We start from the raw sequence: 16,165 nt of genomic DNA on the forward strand, positions 1-16,165 counted from the left end.
CATGTCAACAAGTTCCAATTATAGAAAAATACAACATGACTACAAGTTTCAATTATAGAAAGAAGTATGAGAAAACACACTGATTGTTCAAACCAACATGAGAAATCAAAACAAATATAACGAAACACACCGTAACACATTAAAGAATTTATGGAAAAAAGACAATGTATCAAAGAAGAAAAAATTTAAAACTCCAATTATGAATTTAAAACACACTAGTTGTGCATGTATTGCAGAATATTGAATCATACAAAATTATATTTCATACAAAAACCGTAAGTTTACTCTTGAACTTGTGAAAAGTAGCACTAGAAACGGGTTTGGTTAGTAAATTAGCTACTTGAAACCGTGAAGAAAGATGAATATGAAGAAGACGTTTTTGTTGGATATGATCATGCACAAAAATGGAGATCAAGTTCAAAGTGCTTGGATTTGGAGTGCATAACAAGATTAGTCGTGAGAAGAACAACACCAATGTTTTATGAGTCTAGCTTTGGTGTAGCCAATTGTAAAGTCCAGTGAACAGGGACTCAATCCAAGTAATCTCAATGAGAGTAGCAGCCACACTCCAGTATTCAACCTTTATATTACTGCGAGAAATGACCTTTTTCTTGATAGACGACTATGATATAAGATTCCGTGCAACATAAATGTAATAACCTGTAGCGGATTTCCGGTCGTCAAAGTTGGAATCCCAATTAGAATTTTTGAAACCAATTATGGAGAAGTCAGAGCATGAACGGACATGAAAACCATGAGTTGAAGTTCCAACTAAGTACTAAAGTATGCGCTTCATTGCTTTTCATTGATGAAGTTAAGGATGATGCACGTACTGACATGATTTATTAACACAAAGAAAGCTCAGGCCAAGTAACAGTGACGTACTGAAGAGCACCAACTGTAAAGCGATAAATAGCAGGATCTTCAACAACAATAGATCCATCAATAGTTAATATAGAAGACAAAAACATGGGTATGGGTTGAGGATTTGAATTGATCATCTTAGCACGTTGTAAAAGATCTTTGATATATTTTGTCTGAGAAAGATAAAGGTTGTCATCACCGAGCCAATTAACTTCAATGTCCAGAAAATAGGGTAACAAACTCAAGTCTTTCAAGGCGAACTTGTCAATCAAATATTTGATAAAAATTTGGACAAGAAACGAAGAACTACTAGTAATCAAGATATCATCAACATAGATAATAATTAAAAGAGTACCAATATTGTTGAACCGAGTAAAACGATAAGAGTCACTCTTAGAAGAATGAAAACCCATATTAAGAAGCACGTGAGTGAGTTTCAAAAACCATGAACATGGGCACTAGTACAAAAAAGCTCATTAACGACGGTTAAAAATGACATATAAAGATGGTTCCTTACCTGTCATTATTGCGGATGTTGTTATAAATCATTTGTTTATAAGAACGGTTCTAGGATCGTAATTATAAAGCCACATTAATGACAATTCTAGAACCGCCGTTATAACAATATATTTTTTGAAAAAATACACTTATAACGATTGTTTCCCACTAGAATCGTCATTAGAAATGTTTTTTAAAGACAGTTCTAATAGGGAACCGTCGTTATAAGTGTAATTTTTTAAATATCAAATTTTCAGAACAATAATACATGTAATATCATAATTTAAATATGAAAGTCTACAAAAAGTTCTATAAATATATGAAAAAGTTTTATGTAATTCTAAAGTGTTATACATGGTTACCTTAAGGTACATCCAAGTGTGTTTCTTTGCATTTGCACTTGCATTTCTCCCCCCCACACAACATGTTATATCCAGAATAAACACTAAAATAATAAGATTTCTTGTTAGAACACACACATAACATTATGTAATGTAATGTATGAGTAATAAATTTGTGAATGTAATGTAATCATAATGATTTTATAAATCTCTAATTTATACTAGAAAACATCATGAAAAAATTCAGAATTTTCTGATAAGTGTAAGTGTGAGAACTAAAACCTCAAAATACCTAAATAATGCTAAAAAATAAACAAATTATAATAAATGATGAAATTTTTGAATTTTGGTGGGGCCATCGACTTCTATATCAAAAGTTATGACCGTTTGAAGTTTTGTCACGCTAATTTTTGGAAACTCCAAATCTATCATTCTTCTCTTCAATCCGAGGATTCATCCATCAAATATACACTAAATCAAGTTCCCATAAAAAAAAATTGGATCAAAAATCAATTTCTACCTATTTGTAATGAATTTTACAATATTGTTTGCCTACCTCAATCATACAAACCAAACACATTGTTTTGTTTTTAGTGATGATACAATACCTTGTGCGTCCATCTTGTTTCTCAAGACCCATTTTTGTGCCTATTACATTACTATTAACTAATCAACACTAACATTCAAATATTTATTAAAATACTAACCTTCTATAGTGGAGGTGCTGGCGATGTGTGGGCGTGCGAAGGTGAAGGATTGACGCGCATTCTTAGCATCAATGCAAATATTATCAATTCAAAACTCTCTAAATAAAAATTGTCGATGGTTTCACTGACCGACGACAAGCGCGTGCGTGTAGTCAGAGGGGGGGGGGTGTGCGACAACGACAGCGCGTTGTCACAGGATGAGCGACGACGACGATGCAAAGTGACGAGGCACGAACGGTGTGGTGGAGCAACGCCTTTACTGAGCGACCAATGCGGTGGGTGGGAGACGGCGGTGCGACAGGCTGTAATGAATGTGGAGAAGAAAATAGTAGGGTTTGAGTGGAGAGCAGAAAGTGAGTGAGACTGCATCGCACAGTAAGGGAAAATGAAGAATGAGAGGAAGATGAAGTGAGATACGCGCATGCAATGTAGCTAAAGTGCCAGGCCAGCTTATAACGACGGTTCACTAGGAATCGTCTTTGTATCTCCAACAAACACACATATGACGACCCTTCCACCGTAAATTTGAAAAAAAATACAACAATACCACCGCCTCTCTTATTACGACTGTTCTTTCACAACCGTCTTTATAGAGTGTTGTATTTAACGTATTTTGTACTAGTGGGGGCATTAACCCATAAATTGATTTATGAAGTTTGTAGGATTAGAAGAAGGAAACTCAAGAGATATTTGCATATAAACATTGTGTTCCAAATCACCGTGTAGAAAGATGTTTTGTAAATGTCAATTTGTTGGAAGGGTCGTGTGTAGATAAAGCCTTTATAAGAACAATATGTATGGTTGTTGGTTTGACAATGAGACTAAATGTATCTTTGTAATCAAAACCTTTGGATTGATAAAAATCCTTTGGAATCAGCTGGTAAGTGTCATAATTTAGTAATATTTCATATAAAAAGATAGACATTTATAGACTCTAATTGATAAAGTAGTTATAATTTAACCTATATTTTAGGAATTTTAACCTTTTTACATCTTTTTGGATTATAAGATAAATATGAACGATTTATTCTGAATTTTGTGTTATTTTCAGGAATTTAAGATGAGATGAAGCAAAATAATATATTATGAATAAATATGTCACTTAGCCTAAGCCCAATTAGATTAAATAAAAGACGTGAGACATAACCCTAAACATCATTGGGAGGAACCAAAGGAAGAAAACCCTAAAGGAAGCAACCATCAAGGAGAAACACTCTAGATCTTCTTTTCTTGTTCTCTATGCTTGTAGCCACAATGACTGGCTAATTCTTTTCTTTGTAATTAGGAGAAATTTGTTCAAACTGTTAAGTATTGATGTGATATTTATCTATAATATTCAATTATTGATTAATGATTGGTATTATCATTTTATTCTCAAAGCTGGAAACTATTCATGATTTTGATCCTTAGATTTGATTACAAAGTGCTTCTAAGCATTTGACCTATATCATAATGCTTAACTAGAAATAAATTTGAAATGTTAATTTCTTTATAACATCTGTTTGTAATGATAAGGAGTTTTTATAAATATGTGAGAAATCAATATTTAGGAGACTCTCTTAATAATTTTTTATGCGATGAATCAATATGAATGATTTTTATGTGCATCAATGTCAATCAAGATGGAATGTTACATGTTTAAAACTTACACGAGTGAGAAGGATTAACTTCATTCCCAATTTTCTTAGTTGATACTCATTTACTTTGCTTTTATTTAATTTTCATGCAAACTATTGTCAATATCAAATCAAATTATTGTACATATTCTTATACTTAGTGAATGCTACAAATAAGATTTTAAATAATTTTTCCTTGTGGGTTGGATATCCATCCTTAGGGACAAATTATTACTCCTGACTCAGTACACTTGTCGTAAAAGAGTCATCATCAGTCGAGCTTTGTAATGTTGTAAATTCCTTCAACATTTAATTTGTGGTTGAAAACCCATTTGGATCCAACTAAATTTTGCATCAGTAGATAATTGAGTTAGAGTCCAAGTGTTATTGGCAATGAGAGCTTTGTATTCAAATCACATATCTTGGAGTCATCCAGGATGCTCCTGAGCTTGTTTATATATGGTAGGTTCATAAATATCAACCGAAGTAGAGGTATATGAAAAACTTTCAATTTGAAGATACCAACTTTGGCACAAGTAAGCATAGGATGAACATTCTATCAGTTGATGTACTAGGAGCATCTGAATCATCTATATAAAAGGATGAGGAACTAGCAGAGGAATGATCATGCGATATAGTGTTATGGGCTTGGGTTGGGCTAAGTGACATATCTATTCATAATATATATGCTTCATCTTTCCTTAAATTCCTGAAAATAACACAAAATTGGGAATAAATAATTCTATTAATCTCATAACTCCCAAATATTTTATTAAATTCTAGTTTTTCAAATGAGGGTTGAGTCATAGCTTAATCAACAATTAAAATCCATAAATGTTTAACCTTTTGCATGAAATTTCACTAAATATTGACACTTATTAGATTCCTTAATTGAAGTTTAAGTTTCTTCGCACGAGTTTGGAAACATAATAAACGTGTAACTTATTTCATATTTGAAAGACATATTGAAGATCACCCATTTTGGTTAGAATATGTGTGGTCATGGAGGCTAGAAACTAAGCAACAACAAGTTTATAGTGTTTAAAACAACATCGTCTGGTGTAAGAAATTTCATAGGAGTCATATAACTATCTTGAAAATGAAGAAGTTAGAGACCACAAACATGTGCAAGAAGCTATTGTTGTCATGTAAGGTAGTTATCGACATTGGCTTTAGAGACGTCAAAGTGGATAAGGTATGAGATGAGCAAAAGAGTAAATATTGAAACAAAACAGTGGATGACGAAGAAGACATAGTGAGAAAAGAGAAAGAAGAAGAAAATAAACTCTCTTGATACAATGTAAGGGTATCAAAGGGGTGAAAGAAACTCTACAAGTATTGCTAAAAAGTGAATGATACAAAATTGTATTTCACCTATATATGTTGAGATACATAGAGACTCACGCCCTCTTCTTTTTTTATCAACAAGATGGGAATAACTCTCTTCGTGATACAATAACATTTTAAATGAAAACTTAATCATTTTATCATATTATAAAGTAAACAATAACAAATTTATGAACTAACATACTAAATTCGATATTATTTAAGAAATTTTTTAGTTCCTTGCATTCTCTTGGTGTTGAAAAATAATAGGTGTAAACATTTACACATTATATAAACTACTCTAGTTGGACCGAATATTAAGTGTTCCAATGATCTCTACATAATAGTTTTCACGATGTCTCGTCTTTTTCTTAAAACAATGACATTTCCTGCATATTAGATATATCAATTGTCATCACTAGACCACTATCTTTTAAATTTTCTATAAACACATTGCAGGAAAAATCTTTAATTTGATCATGGCTTGAGCAACTTTGTGTTATGATTTGTTGTTTTCATTATTTTTCTTGTGTCATAACATAAAAAATGTATAAAATTAATTTTTTTTTGGATTAACCTTTTATAGCTAATAAATAAGTAGGTTTCTATTCATGAAAATAAGTTAGAATATACATACAAGAAAGGAAAGAAAGGAAATGTAAGAGATTAATGAAAAAATTGTTGATAATGTAATTCTTATATTATTAAATTTGCTTATGATATATAACTTGTTAAAACAATATATTACTAACAATAAAAAAATTATACACTATAAAATTCGGACACGTCTCTTAACTAATGTATCATTAACTAATGTATCATGTATTCGACACGAATAAGACACTATCATCAATAAAATGTTTAGTTTAAAACACATTTTTATGATATTTGACAATTCTAATTCTAATAGATTTTCAACATAACTTTAAACAAATATAATTATATTCGTTTTACATTATAGATCATTAAATAGAGGAGGAATTAAGAATCATACCCTGGATTTGAAAGCTTTTGTTTTGGTTTCTCTGTCCACTTGATTCATACCTAACTTTCTAGCATTCATCACTTTCTCTACCATCTTACTTCCCTTAAAATGTGCTCTTCCTTCATTAGTGCTTGCTGCTAGAGTGAATGTTTCTTTATGTGCCCTCAAGTTCCTCTGGCTTCTCTCTAACTGATTCCAGCTACCATTAGCCATGCTTGGTGATGGTGACCTTGATGCTCTAAATGTTCGTGGAGTAGGATCCCGACTTTGAAACCCTGAAACCGTAGAAGATCGAGTTGTGCTTCTTCCTCGTGTCGTGGAACTTGACCTCTGATCTGTCCTTAGATTTGCTGGTGTCTCATTGGAGAGTTCTATGATGTTATTCACAACAGCAACCCTTGATTTCACTGATGGAGAAACTCCTCTTGTTCTTAGCTTTCTTTGTGACTCATTTGTTTCTGTGCTTTTCTTGACATTCAAAGCAAGGAAATCAGCATTGTTGGTTTGCTTTTGGGGAGTGGATTTCGTGTTGTTGAATGCATCATGGTCACTTTTGGCATTGTTTCTCTTGTAGGGAATGGTTGGGGAAGTGTTTGTCTCTTGTTCATTTGTGTTCTTGGTGGTGCTTGGTCTTTGCCTAGAGTGACTTGGGGTCATTGATCTTGTTGAAAGTTTTGGTTTGGTTGAGTTGGTATGAGTTGTTTTTCCATCATTTGATTTGGGTTTTGGTGCTTCCACTTCACTCCATGCAAACTGTGTGGCAAAATTAGAATTTCAGACGAACATAAAAATTAGAATAATTGAACAAAATCGTTTACCAAGAAGAACTTATTATACTCTTTTTAAGATTTGATATATTAACATAAAAGTTGGGGTTTTTAACTGATGGGGTTATTTTTGGGGTTTTTGACTATTATGTTTGGTGCCATTAAATATCAAAATATCAACAAATTTGCATACATGAGACATTAAATATCAAAATATACTTTTTGGCTAGTGAAAAATCATGTTCGGTGGTAATGTCCTCGGGAGTTAATGACTCAAAATTTGAATAAGTTGATTATCCAAACATGATCCATACACGATTATCCAATTTTTTGTTCCTTAAAACTAACATTCTTAGAAATTATGTATCATATTAATTTTTAACATTACATAACTTACCACTCAATATATAAACAATAAAATTAAAAATATAAAATAAAAATATGACGCGGCAGAAATCGTGTCAAGTTGGCACGACTTCAGTATCACATGGCAGTGGCACGACTTCAGTATGACATGACAGAGTCGTGTCTAATTGGGACGATTTGTGCATATGAAGTCGTGTCGAATTGACACGACTTGTCTAAATTTGTAATTTTTTTTAAACGAATTCCATTTTGATAAAAAGGAAAAAAAATAACTCCATCATGAACAAAATCCCTAAAAGTTGAGTGACTTACTCTTGAGATGGCCTGAGAGATTGGTATCTCCTTCTGAAGGAGAAGTTGAGGACCTGGTTCCATTTCAAGGGATGGAAACAGAGGAGTAGCTGGTGGTGTTTTCAACCTTTTTTGGCACATGCAGTCACAAAGTCATTTTCTTTATTGCAGAATTAATCAAATAATCATATATGTTTATATACATTTTTCTTATTTCAAAAATCAAAATCATCATGCACAACTATATCTATTCACACACCAAACTTACCAATCATAATCATTTTTGTTTGTTTCCAGAAACTCCACTCCATACTCTTTCCTCCCCGACGGAATTCTATACAGTGAAAAATTACCTGAAATTGACAATCTTATATCAGATTATAACTAAAAAAAAATTAATTTTTTCTAAAGTTAAAATAATTTTAGAACTGTGTTCTCGTCGAAATAAAATTAGTTAGAATTCGGTAGACTCTTAGTAGTATTGTTTTAAACTCTAGTGATTCAGCCTTCAAGAAATTAGGAGGACTTCACCTGCTTCTCATTTCTTAAAGTCTGAATCACTGGAGTTTGAAACAAGACTAGTCAAAACTTATTCAGATTTCGACCGACTTCATCTCAATGAGAATAAATTATATCATACAAATCATAATTATAAACTGATATTTTTTAATTTACGGTTATGAAGTTATCATAATAATATTCAAATTACAATAATTATAATTCATGAGTACTTACCATGAGTATCATTGGTAGTGGCACATTCAAACTCTTCAGAATTGACACAATGCAAGAGGCTTGGGATGTGTTCATTCTGACGCTTTCGCAATTCCCTGAAAAGTGTTAGGTCTTCGTCTCGTTCCATGCGCGATTTCATCTTCGTCTTCCTCACACCACTAATCGCCATATTCTTCTCTAATCAATGCTTCTAATTATGATTAACAATGATGTGTTATGTTACCCTTATAACATTCTCTTCCAATTCCTTCGCATTACATTGCTCCACTATCGTGGATTCTCTTTCTTATGTTCCAACGATGCTTAGTGTTGCAAACGACAAAAGTAAATTTAATGATTTGGTGATTATGATTATGATAATGATGATGATTAATTTACCACGAAAAAAAGATATTGGTGCCACGTGGAGCTCTAGCCGGCTAACTATTTCTTTTGTTTGAATTTTTCTAGTGTTTATATGATGGAACACATTAAATTATGATAAATGATCTTATTATAAAATGTTAACCTTTTGTGGAGCATTGGACTGCAAAATGTTCTCCAAATTAATTTATTATTACAACCAATTTTTATTTTTTTTACAAGTTTTATGCATTCGAATATTAGATGTGAACAATATTTAAGTGAATGTCTTAATGTTGTGGGTGTGTAATTAAATGATAGTTAAAGTTCTTAAAAGTGACAATGAAACAATATATATATATATATATATATATATATATATATATATATGACAAATCCACATCAAAGTTGAATATCTAAGATTAAAATTATCTAAATTATGGAATCGGATTCAGAATTGGACATTTATCTATTTTAGGTTGAGATTTCTGCGAGTTTTGATGGGAGCATTGAAAAGTTATGGCTATTGATTCTTGGAATCTTCAACTTAGATTTTTTTTTCCTTTGATTAAGGATTTTAATCCAGGAAAGGAGGAATAAATGTTAAGGTATAAACTAAATAAAGAAATGTTAAAGTATAAACTAAGTTTTTATATGAAAAGACGCAAGCTTTAAATTGAAAAGTCACTTTCAAGACACTCCTATTTCAATAATTAATAAATAATAATATTTTTTTTTATGTATGTGAGATTGGTATTAGTGAAAGTTTAGTATAACATAAAGATATTATAAGTTATAAAAACTTAGACGAAATCATTAAAATTGAGAAAAAAAAAACATTATTAGGTGTAATACCTTGAAGTCTTACAAGATGACATGTGACAAGTACCTTAGAGACATATGTAAATACTTAACATTCTACGAATTATTATGTAAAAATATTTAAAAGTTCTAAGTAAGAGTGACAAAGCGGATCGGGTTGGCCTGCTTAGGCCCACCAAATGTGAGTTGGGTTGGTCCGTCCCGCATACATAATATGGGCTGATTTTCATGACCCGTCCTGCATGCGGGACGACTCGCCTAACTTCTATAAGCACAGTGCTGGTGGACGAAAACGCAATACTGGAGGAATCGCGATGGTGGAGGATGGTCGCAATCACAGAGATGGTGGTGTTTGCGTTGCAGTGGAGGACGAAATCGAGGTGCTGGAGGAATTGCGATGTTGGAGGAATTGCGGTGGTGGTTTGCGATGTTGCGGTGGTGGTTCGCAATGATGGTTCACAGTGGTGGTTCGCGGTGGTGGTTCGCAGTGGTGGCTCACAGTGGTGGTTCACAGTGGTGGAGAATAGCGGCACAAATGTTTAGGGTTCACGGTGGTGGAGCTTCTTTGTTTTTAAGGATTGAAGTTTGAAATGTTGAGAAGAGAAACGCAGGCTAACAACACAGCACAACAGAACAGAACACTGCAACCACATCACTTGCGGGCTGACGGGCCAACCCGCCCCGCCCCATCGTAAGCCCTCACAGGCCACGTGGGCTTAAGTGGGTTCAAGGGTCAAACAAGGAAACTTGCCTCGCATTTTTTCGTGCGGGGCAGCCCACCCTATTTTGCCAACCTTAGTTCTGAGTTGGTGAACAACAATTCAAATAATGATTTTGACACAATGCATGTAATATCAAAGTTTGTATGCTCAATATCATGATGTTAAAAGTGCAAAAATAAAAATAAAAATCTATACAACACTTTAAGTGTAACAATAAAAAAATATTGCATAAAGTCAAACATGATTCTAAAATGTTATTGAATTAAATGATAATGCTTAACATATTTAAATGTTATAAATAGATTTGAAATGTTAATTGTTTTATAACATTTGTTCGTAATAATAAATTTTTTTTATAAATATGCGATAAATCGTTATTTAGGAGACAATCTTAATAATTTTGTATGTGAGAAAATTATTATCGATTTTTATATGTGCATCAATGTCAATTAAGATGAAATGTTATATGTTTTTATTCATTGAAACTACATACGAGTAAAAAAGATTAATCTCACATCTAGAATTTTCTTAATTGAATTATTTTACTCATTTATTTTGTTTTCATTTAATTTTCACACAAGCTTATGTCAATATCTTTCAAATTAAATTATTGTACATATTCTTATACTTAGTGAATGCTTTGATTAGAATTTTAAATAATTGTTCCTTGTGGATTTTCGATATCCGTCCTTAGAGACAAATTATTACTTCTTACTCAATACACTTACCGTAAAATAGTCATCATTGAGTCACTGCTTTGTACTTCAACAGTGAGACTCAGGATGGGGTTGTGTCGCCGAAAAAGAGGAGGTTCGAGATGAAGAAACTATCATCAGACCAACACATACTCTCACAATGAAGTTGGGTCAGTGCTTAAAGTCTTATTCTTCATGATGCTTTCATCTTTCATATTGGTGTTAACCATTTTTTTTTAGCTCATTTCTCTTATAGTGACCACTCTTCTTTCGCAAGAAAATTTTGCAATGAACTTGGATTTATTTAGTACACTAAAAGAATATACTATTAGATGGTTTAACTTCACATTTTACTATTTAAAATTGTTATTATTTTGTAAACTATTATATTTTTTTATTAGAATTTATGAGGACAAATTGTAACTGTAGATTTGGGTTTATCCTAAATTGTTGTGTGAAAAGAAAAAAAAATATCCTAAATGGTTAATCCAGACAAATTGGACATTAATAGGTCACATACTAACAAACTCATTAAGATAAATTATAGATGCTATATGTAGAGAGGAGTTGATTCAAGTTACACGAATATCTCAATATATGTGAAAGACATTAATACTTTATAATTTAGGTTCTATTATACTCTTCAAGCTTTCTATCCACTGCATTTTTTTTATCAACAAATCTATAAATATAACAAATAGAAGGCACTTCCAGGGTAAGTTTTAAAAAAAATTCAAAAAGAAAAAAATTCAAATTTTAACTAAAAATAGCAAGCTGAAACTCATTCTGGGAGTGACAAGTGGCACTCTATATGACTTACACGTGTCCAAAATCCCATTTCTTTAAATACTATCTTTCTTTATATACCCTTTCAGCCTTTCTCTCTCCTATTACTCAACTTCTCCAATCTCTCTTGGTTTCTTCTTCTCTGCGTTTCCTTTATTCTTCATTTCTGGGTTCTTCATTTCAGCCTTCTCCTTCTCCAGGTGACTATTTCTTCATCTCATTTACGATTTCTTTGTTCCACCGCATAAACATGAAAACTTATTTTGTTTTTCTTATCAAAGTTTCGTTCTTTTCATGTTTAGGATGAACTTTTTTCTTCTTTGGGTTTCCTGCACCGATCTTCTCTGGGTTTTCTGCGGTTCTCTCCTATTTCTCCAGGTTATTATTTCTTCTTTTTGGGTTTTTCTTATCAAAGTTTCGTTCTTTTCATGTTTCTACCGTTTATTTTCCTCTTTGTTCTTCACATGCTTGATTCTGTGTTTTCTCATTTACGATTTCTTTGTTCCACAGCATAAAAATGAAATATTTTTTGGTTTTTCTTATCAAAGTTTCGTTTTTTTCATGTTTCTGATGATTTTTCTTCTTCTTTGGCTTTCCTGCGGTTCTCTCCTATTTCTCCAGGTTATTATTTCTTCTTTTTGGGTTTTTCTTATCAAAGTTTCGTTATTTTCATATTTCTACCGTTTATTTGCCTCTTTGTTGTTCACATGGTTGATTCTGTGTTTTTTTGTTACTTTTGACAGCATCAAAATGATATTCATCTACATTTCAGTTTCTGCAGCAACCGGTAGTGGAAGTGGAATGGATTTTCAAGCACCAAGGTGAGATCTTTTCCTTCCTCGGTTTGTCTGTCATCATTTTTTTTTTCATTTTTCACTTTGCTGTTGATTTAATCTTTTCTGGAGTTTTTCCATCTACATTTCAGTTTCTGCACCAACCGGTAGTGGAAGTCGAATGGGATTTTCGTTCATATCAACCATGTTCAAGCACCAAGGTGGATTTTGTTAATCTCATTTACGATTTCTTTTTTCCACCGCATAAAAATTAAATCTTTTTTTGTTTTTCTGATCAAATTTCGTTCTTTTCATTTTTCGACCGTTTATTTGTTTCTTTGTTGTTCACATGGTTGATTCTGTGTTTTTTTGTTACTTTTGACAGCATCAAAATGATATTCATCTACATTTCAGTTTCTGCAGCAACCGGTAGTGGAAGTGGAATGGATTTTCAAGCACCAAGGTGAGATCTTTTCCTTCATGTGTTTGTCTGTCCTCATTTTTTTTTCATTTTTCACTTTGATGTTGATTTAATCTTTTCTGGTATTTTTCCATATACATTTCAGTTTCTTCAGCAACCGGTAGTGTAAGTGGAATGGGATTTTCGTTGATATCCATCTTTTTTTCAGCATCAAGGTGAAATCTTTTCCTTCCTTGGTTCTCATTGTTGTTTTCATTGTTTATTTTTTTTGCTGATAAAATCTTTAATGGTGTTTTTTTGTGTTTATTTCATAAATCTCATACATGTGTTTATTTTCTTTTAGGATCTTTATCCTAAGGCCAAAAAAAGCTTCTGTTAAATTTGGTTGTGGATGGAGGAAATTTTGTCAGATACATGTACTGTGTGAAGACCACAAACTGATCTTTGAAAGTGGACTAACCCCAATTCATATGATGGTGTTGTTAGTGCTTCAAAATTCAATATTGTATTCAGAATTTATTTATAGATAGATGTAATTTCCAAATTGTTGTAATGTCGAGTATAGAAAATTAATTCTTTACTTTATTTTGGTTATCAATTTTGTTTTAAATTTTTATTCGCATTAATGTACTCTTCAGACAAACTTTAACCTTAAGATTATTCGCATTATATTATTCTTCAAAATTCAAATTCAAATTCGAAATTCAAATTCAAATCTATAAATACATTTAAAAGTCCAAGATCATTAATTACCTGACTTATTTTGCTGAATCAAATCTTCTTTTTCTGACTTATTTTGCTGCTGCCGCACACTTTTTTTCGAATTCCAAGATTATTATTATTATTATTATTATTATTATTATTATTATTATTATTAATCTGCAAATATTTACAAATTGTTTAATTCCAAGATCATTAATTACCTTTTTGATTCATATATTCTTTTTTCTGACTTCCCACTTATTTTCAATTCTCAGATAATCTTCAAATCTATAAATACATTTAAAAGTCCAAGATCATTAATTACCTTTTTGATTCATATCTTCTTCTGAATCATATCTTCCTTTTCTGACTTATTTTGCTGCTGCCGCACACTTTTTTTCGAATTCCAAGATTATTATTATTATTATTATTAATCTACAAATATTTAATTTTTGATATTTTCAAATTTTTTAATTCCAAGATCATTAATTTTTTCTGACTTCCCACCTATTTTCCATTCCCAGATAATCTTCAAATATTTAATTATTCATATTTTTAAATTTTACAATTCCAAAGATCATTAATTACCTCTCTGATTCATATCTTCTTTTTCTGACTTCTCTGCTTCTGCACAGTTATTTCCAATTCCCAGATTATTAATTACCTTTTTATTCATATATTCTTTTTCTGACTTCTCTGCTTGTGCCCCATTTATATATTCATATTTTCAAATTTTACAATTCCAAGATCATTAATTACCTTTCTGATTCAAATATTCTTTTTCTGATTTCTCTGCTTTTGCACACTTATTTTCAATTCCCAGATTATTATCATTAATAATCTTAAAAAATTTTGATTATTCAAATTTTCAAATTTACAATTCCAAAGATCATTAATTACCTCTCTGATTCATATCTTTTTTTTTCTGACTTCTCTGCATCTGCAAACTTATTTCCAATTCCCAGATTATTATTATTATTTTTCAAATATTTAATTTTTCATATTTTCAAATTATACAATTCCAAGATCATTAATTATTTTTTTATTTGTATCTTCTTTTTCTGACTTTTCTGCACACTTATAATTCCAAGATTATTATTATTACTAATAAGCTTCAAATATTTAATTTTTCAGATTTTCAAATTTTAAATTTTAAATTTAAAAATTTCAACAACATTATTAATATTAATTACCTTTTTTTTATTCATATCTTCTGCCACACAATATTTGGGATTCCAAGATTATAATTATTATTACATTTGGTTCAAAACTTTTCTAAACTTCTAAGATCTGACACTCCCATTTTCATCCTAAATCCTTAATCTAACATGTTCCCACATAAAAATTAGGGGTACATAATAATAGTCAAATATTTTCATTCCTTGAAGTCATCTTTATCATCAAGGGGAATTGGTTTGTTCCTCCAAAACACAGCAAGAATACTCTCACCGAGCTGCATGAAACCATACTTTCAGTAAACTTAGATCTGATTTTAAACCTTTACCCGCATGCGTTGCATTGATTTTTTTGTTTCTATTACCTTCTTGGCTTAAGTCATTAATGTTGTTCTGTGCTCTTTGTATCCAACCTTTTCTCTTCTTTGATTTCCTTTCCTTTTTCATGAATCTGTCAACCCCACAGCTACTTTCAGAGGTTTGTATCTTCATTTTCCTGTTTTGCTAAGTAAGTATTAAAAAGTTTTCATTTTTTCAAATATCATTTTGCAGAGATCTGATTTGGTTCTTTTGTTTTTATTACCTGATTATGTTAAGCCATTATCTCACTTTTTCTCCTCTTTCAGTTGTTTAGGGTTTCAGTAATCTGTCAACGCCACCGCTACTTTTATAGGTTTGTTTCTTGATTTTCATGTTTTCAAATTGATTCCCCAGTATATCAAGCACCAAGGAAAGATTTTTTCCTTCTTTCGTCCGCATGCAAAAGCAAGAGTCTATGGTTATATGAAATTGGTAAGATTTCTCTGTTAGGGTTTCCACTTTCTGTCTATCTGTGTATTATTTCAGAAATTTCAAAGTAGGGGTTTTTTTTTGTGCTAAACAAGAATCATCTTTTTCAAATCTCCTTTCAAAACGTACCTAAAATTCCATTTCTTTGCAAAATAGGGTTTTCCGATCATGCTGGCAATTTCAAAAATTGTGTACTTTCAACCTTACTTTTCAAATTCAAACCACAATTTCATTAATCGCAATCCTTGAAGTTTAAATGTTTGCCCTTTTTACAGTTTCGATTTTTTATAGGCTTAATCTCTTCTGTATGAAACCTGACATGCTTAACTTTCTTTTTTTCATTCATTGAAATTGTAAATTTGTTTTTTTGATATTTTTGATAATTTCAAAGTAAGGTTTTTTTTTGTGCTAAACAAGAATCCTCTTTTTCAAATCTCCTTTG

The 16,165-nt window shown here is 31.4% G+C and overlaps 1 protein-coding gene across 1 annotated transcript; it reads right to left on the minus strand.

Annotated features, from left to right (window-relative positions):
- Window positions 1-6,020: 6,020 nt before the first annotated feature.
- Window positions 6,021-8,801, minus strand: LOC137833351 (uncharacterized). Its single transcript, XM_068641706.1, has 4 exons — window positions 8,497-8,801; window positions 8,030-8,114; window positions 7,783-7,888; window positions 6,021-7,090 (listed from the first exon to the last, which is right to left on the minus strand). The coding sequence occupies exons 1-4, from the start codon at window positions 8,663-8,665 to the stop codon at window positions 6,341-6,343; spliced, it is 1,110 nt and encodes a 369-aa protein (XP_068497807.1). The 5' UTR covers window positions 8,666-8,801; the 3' UTR covers window positions 6,021-6,340.
- Window positions 8,802-16,165: the final 7,364 nt, after the last annotated feature.

The sequence above is a fragment of the Phaseolus vulgaris genome, chromosome 11 (assembly GCF_000499845.2).
Source record: "Phaseolus vulgaris cultivar G19833 chromosome 11, P. vulgaris v2.0, whole genome shotgun sequence".
Taxonomy (NCBI): domain Eukaryota; kingdom Viridiplantae; phylum Streptophyta; class Magnoliopsida; order Fabales; family Fabaceae; genus Phaseolus; species Phaseolus vulgaris.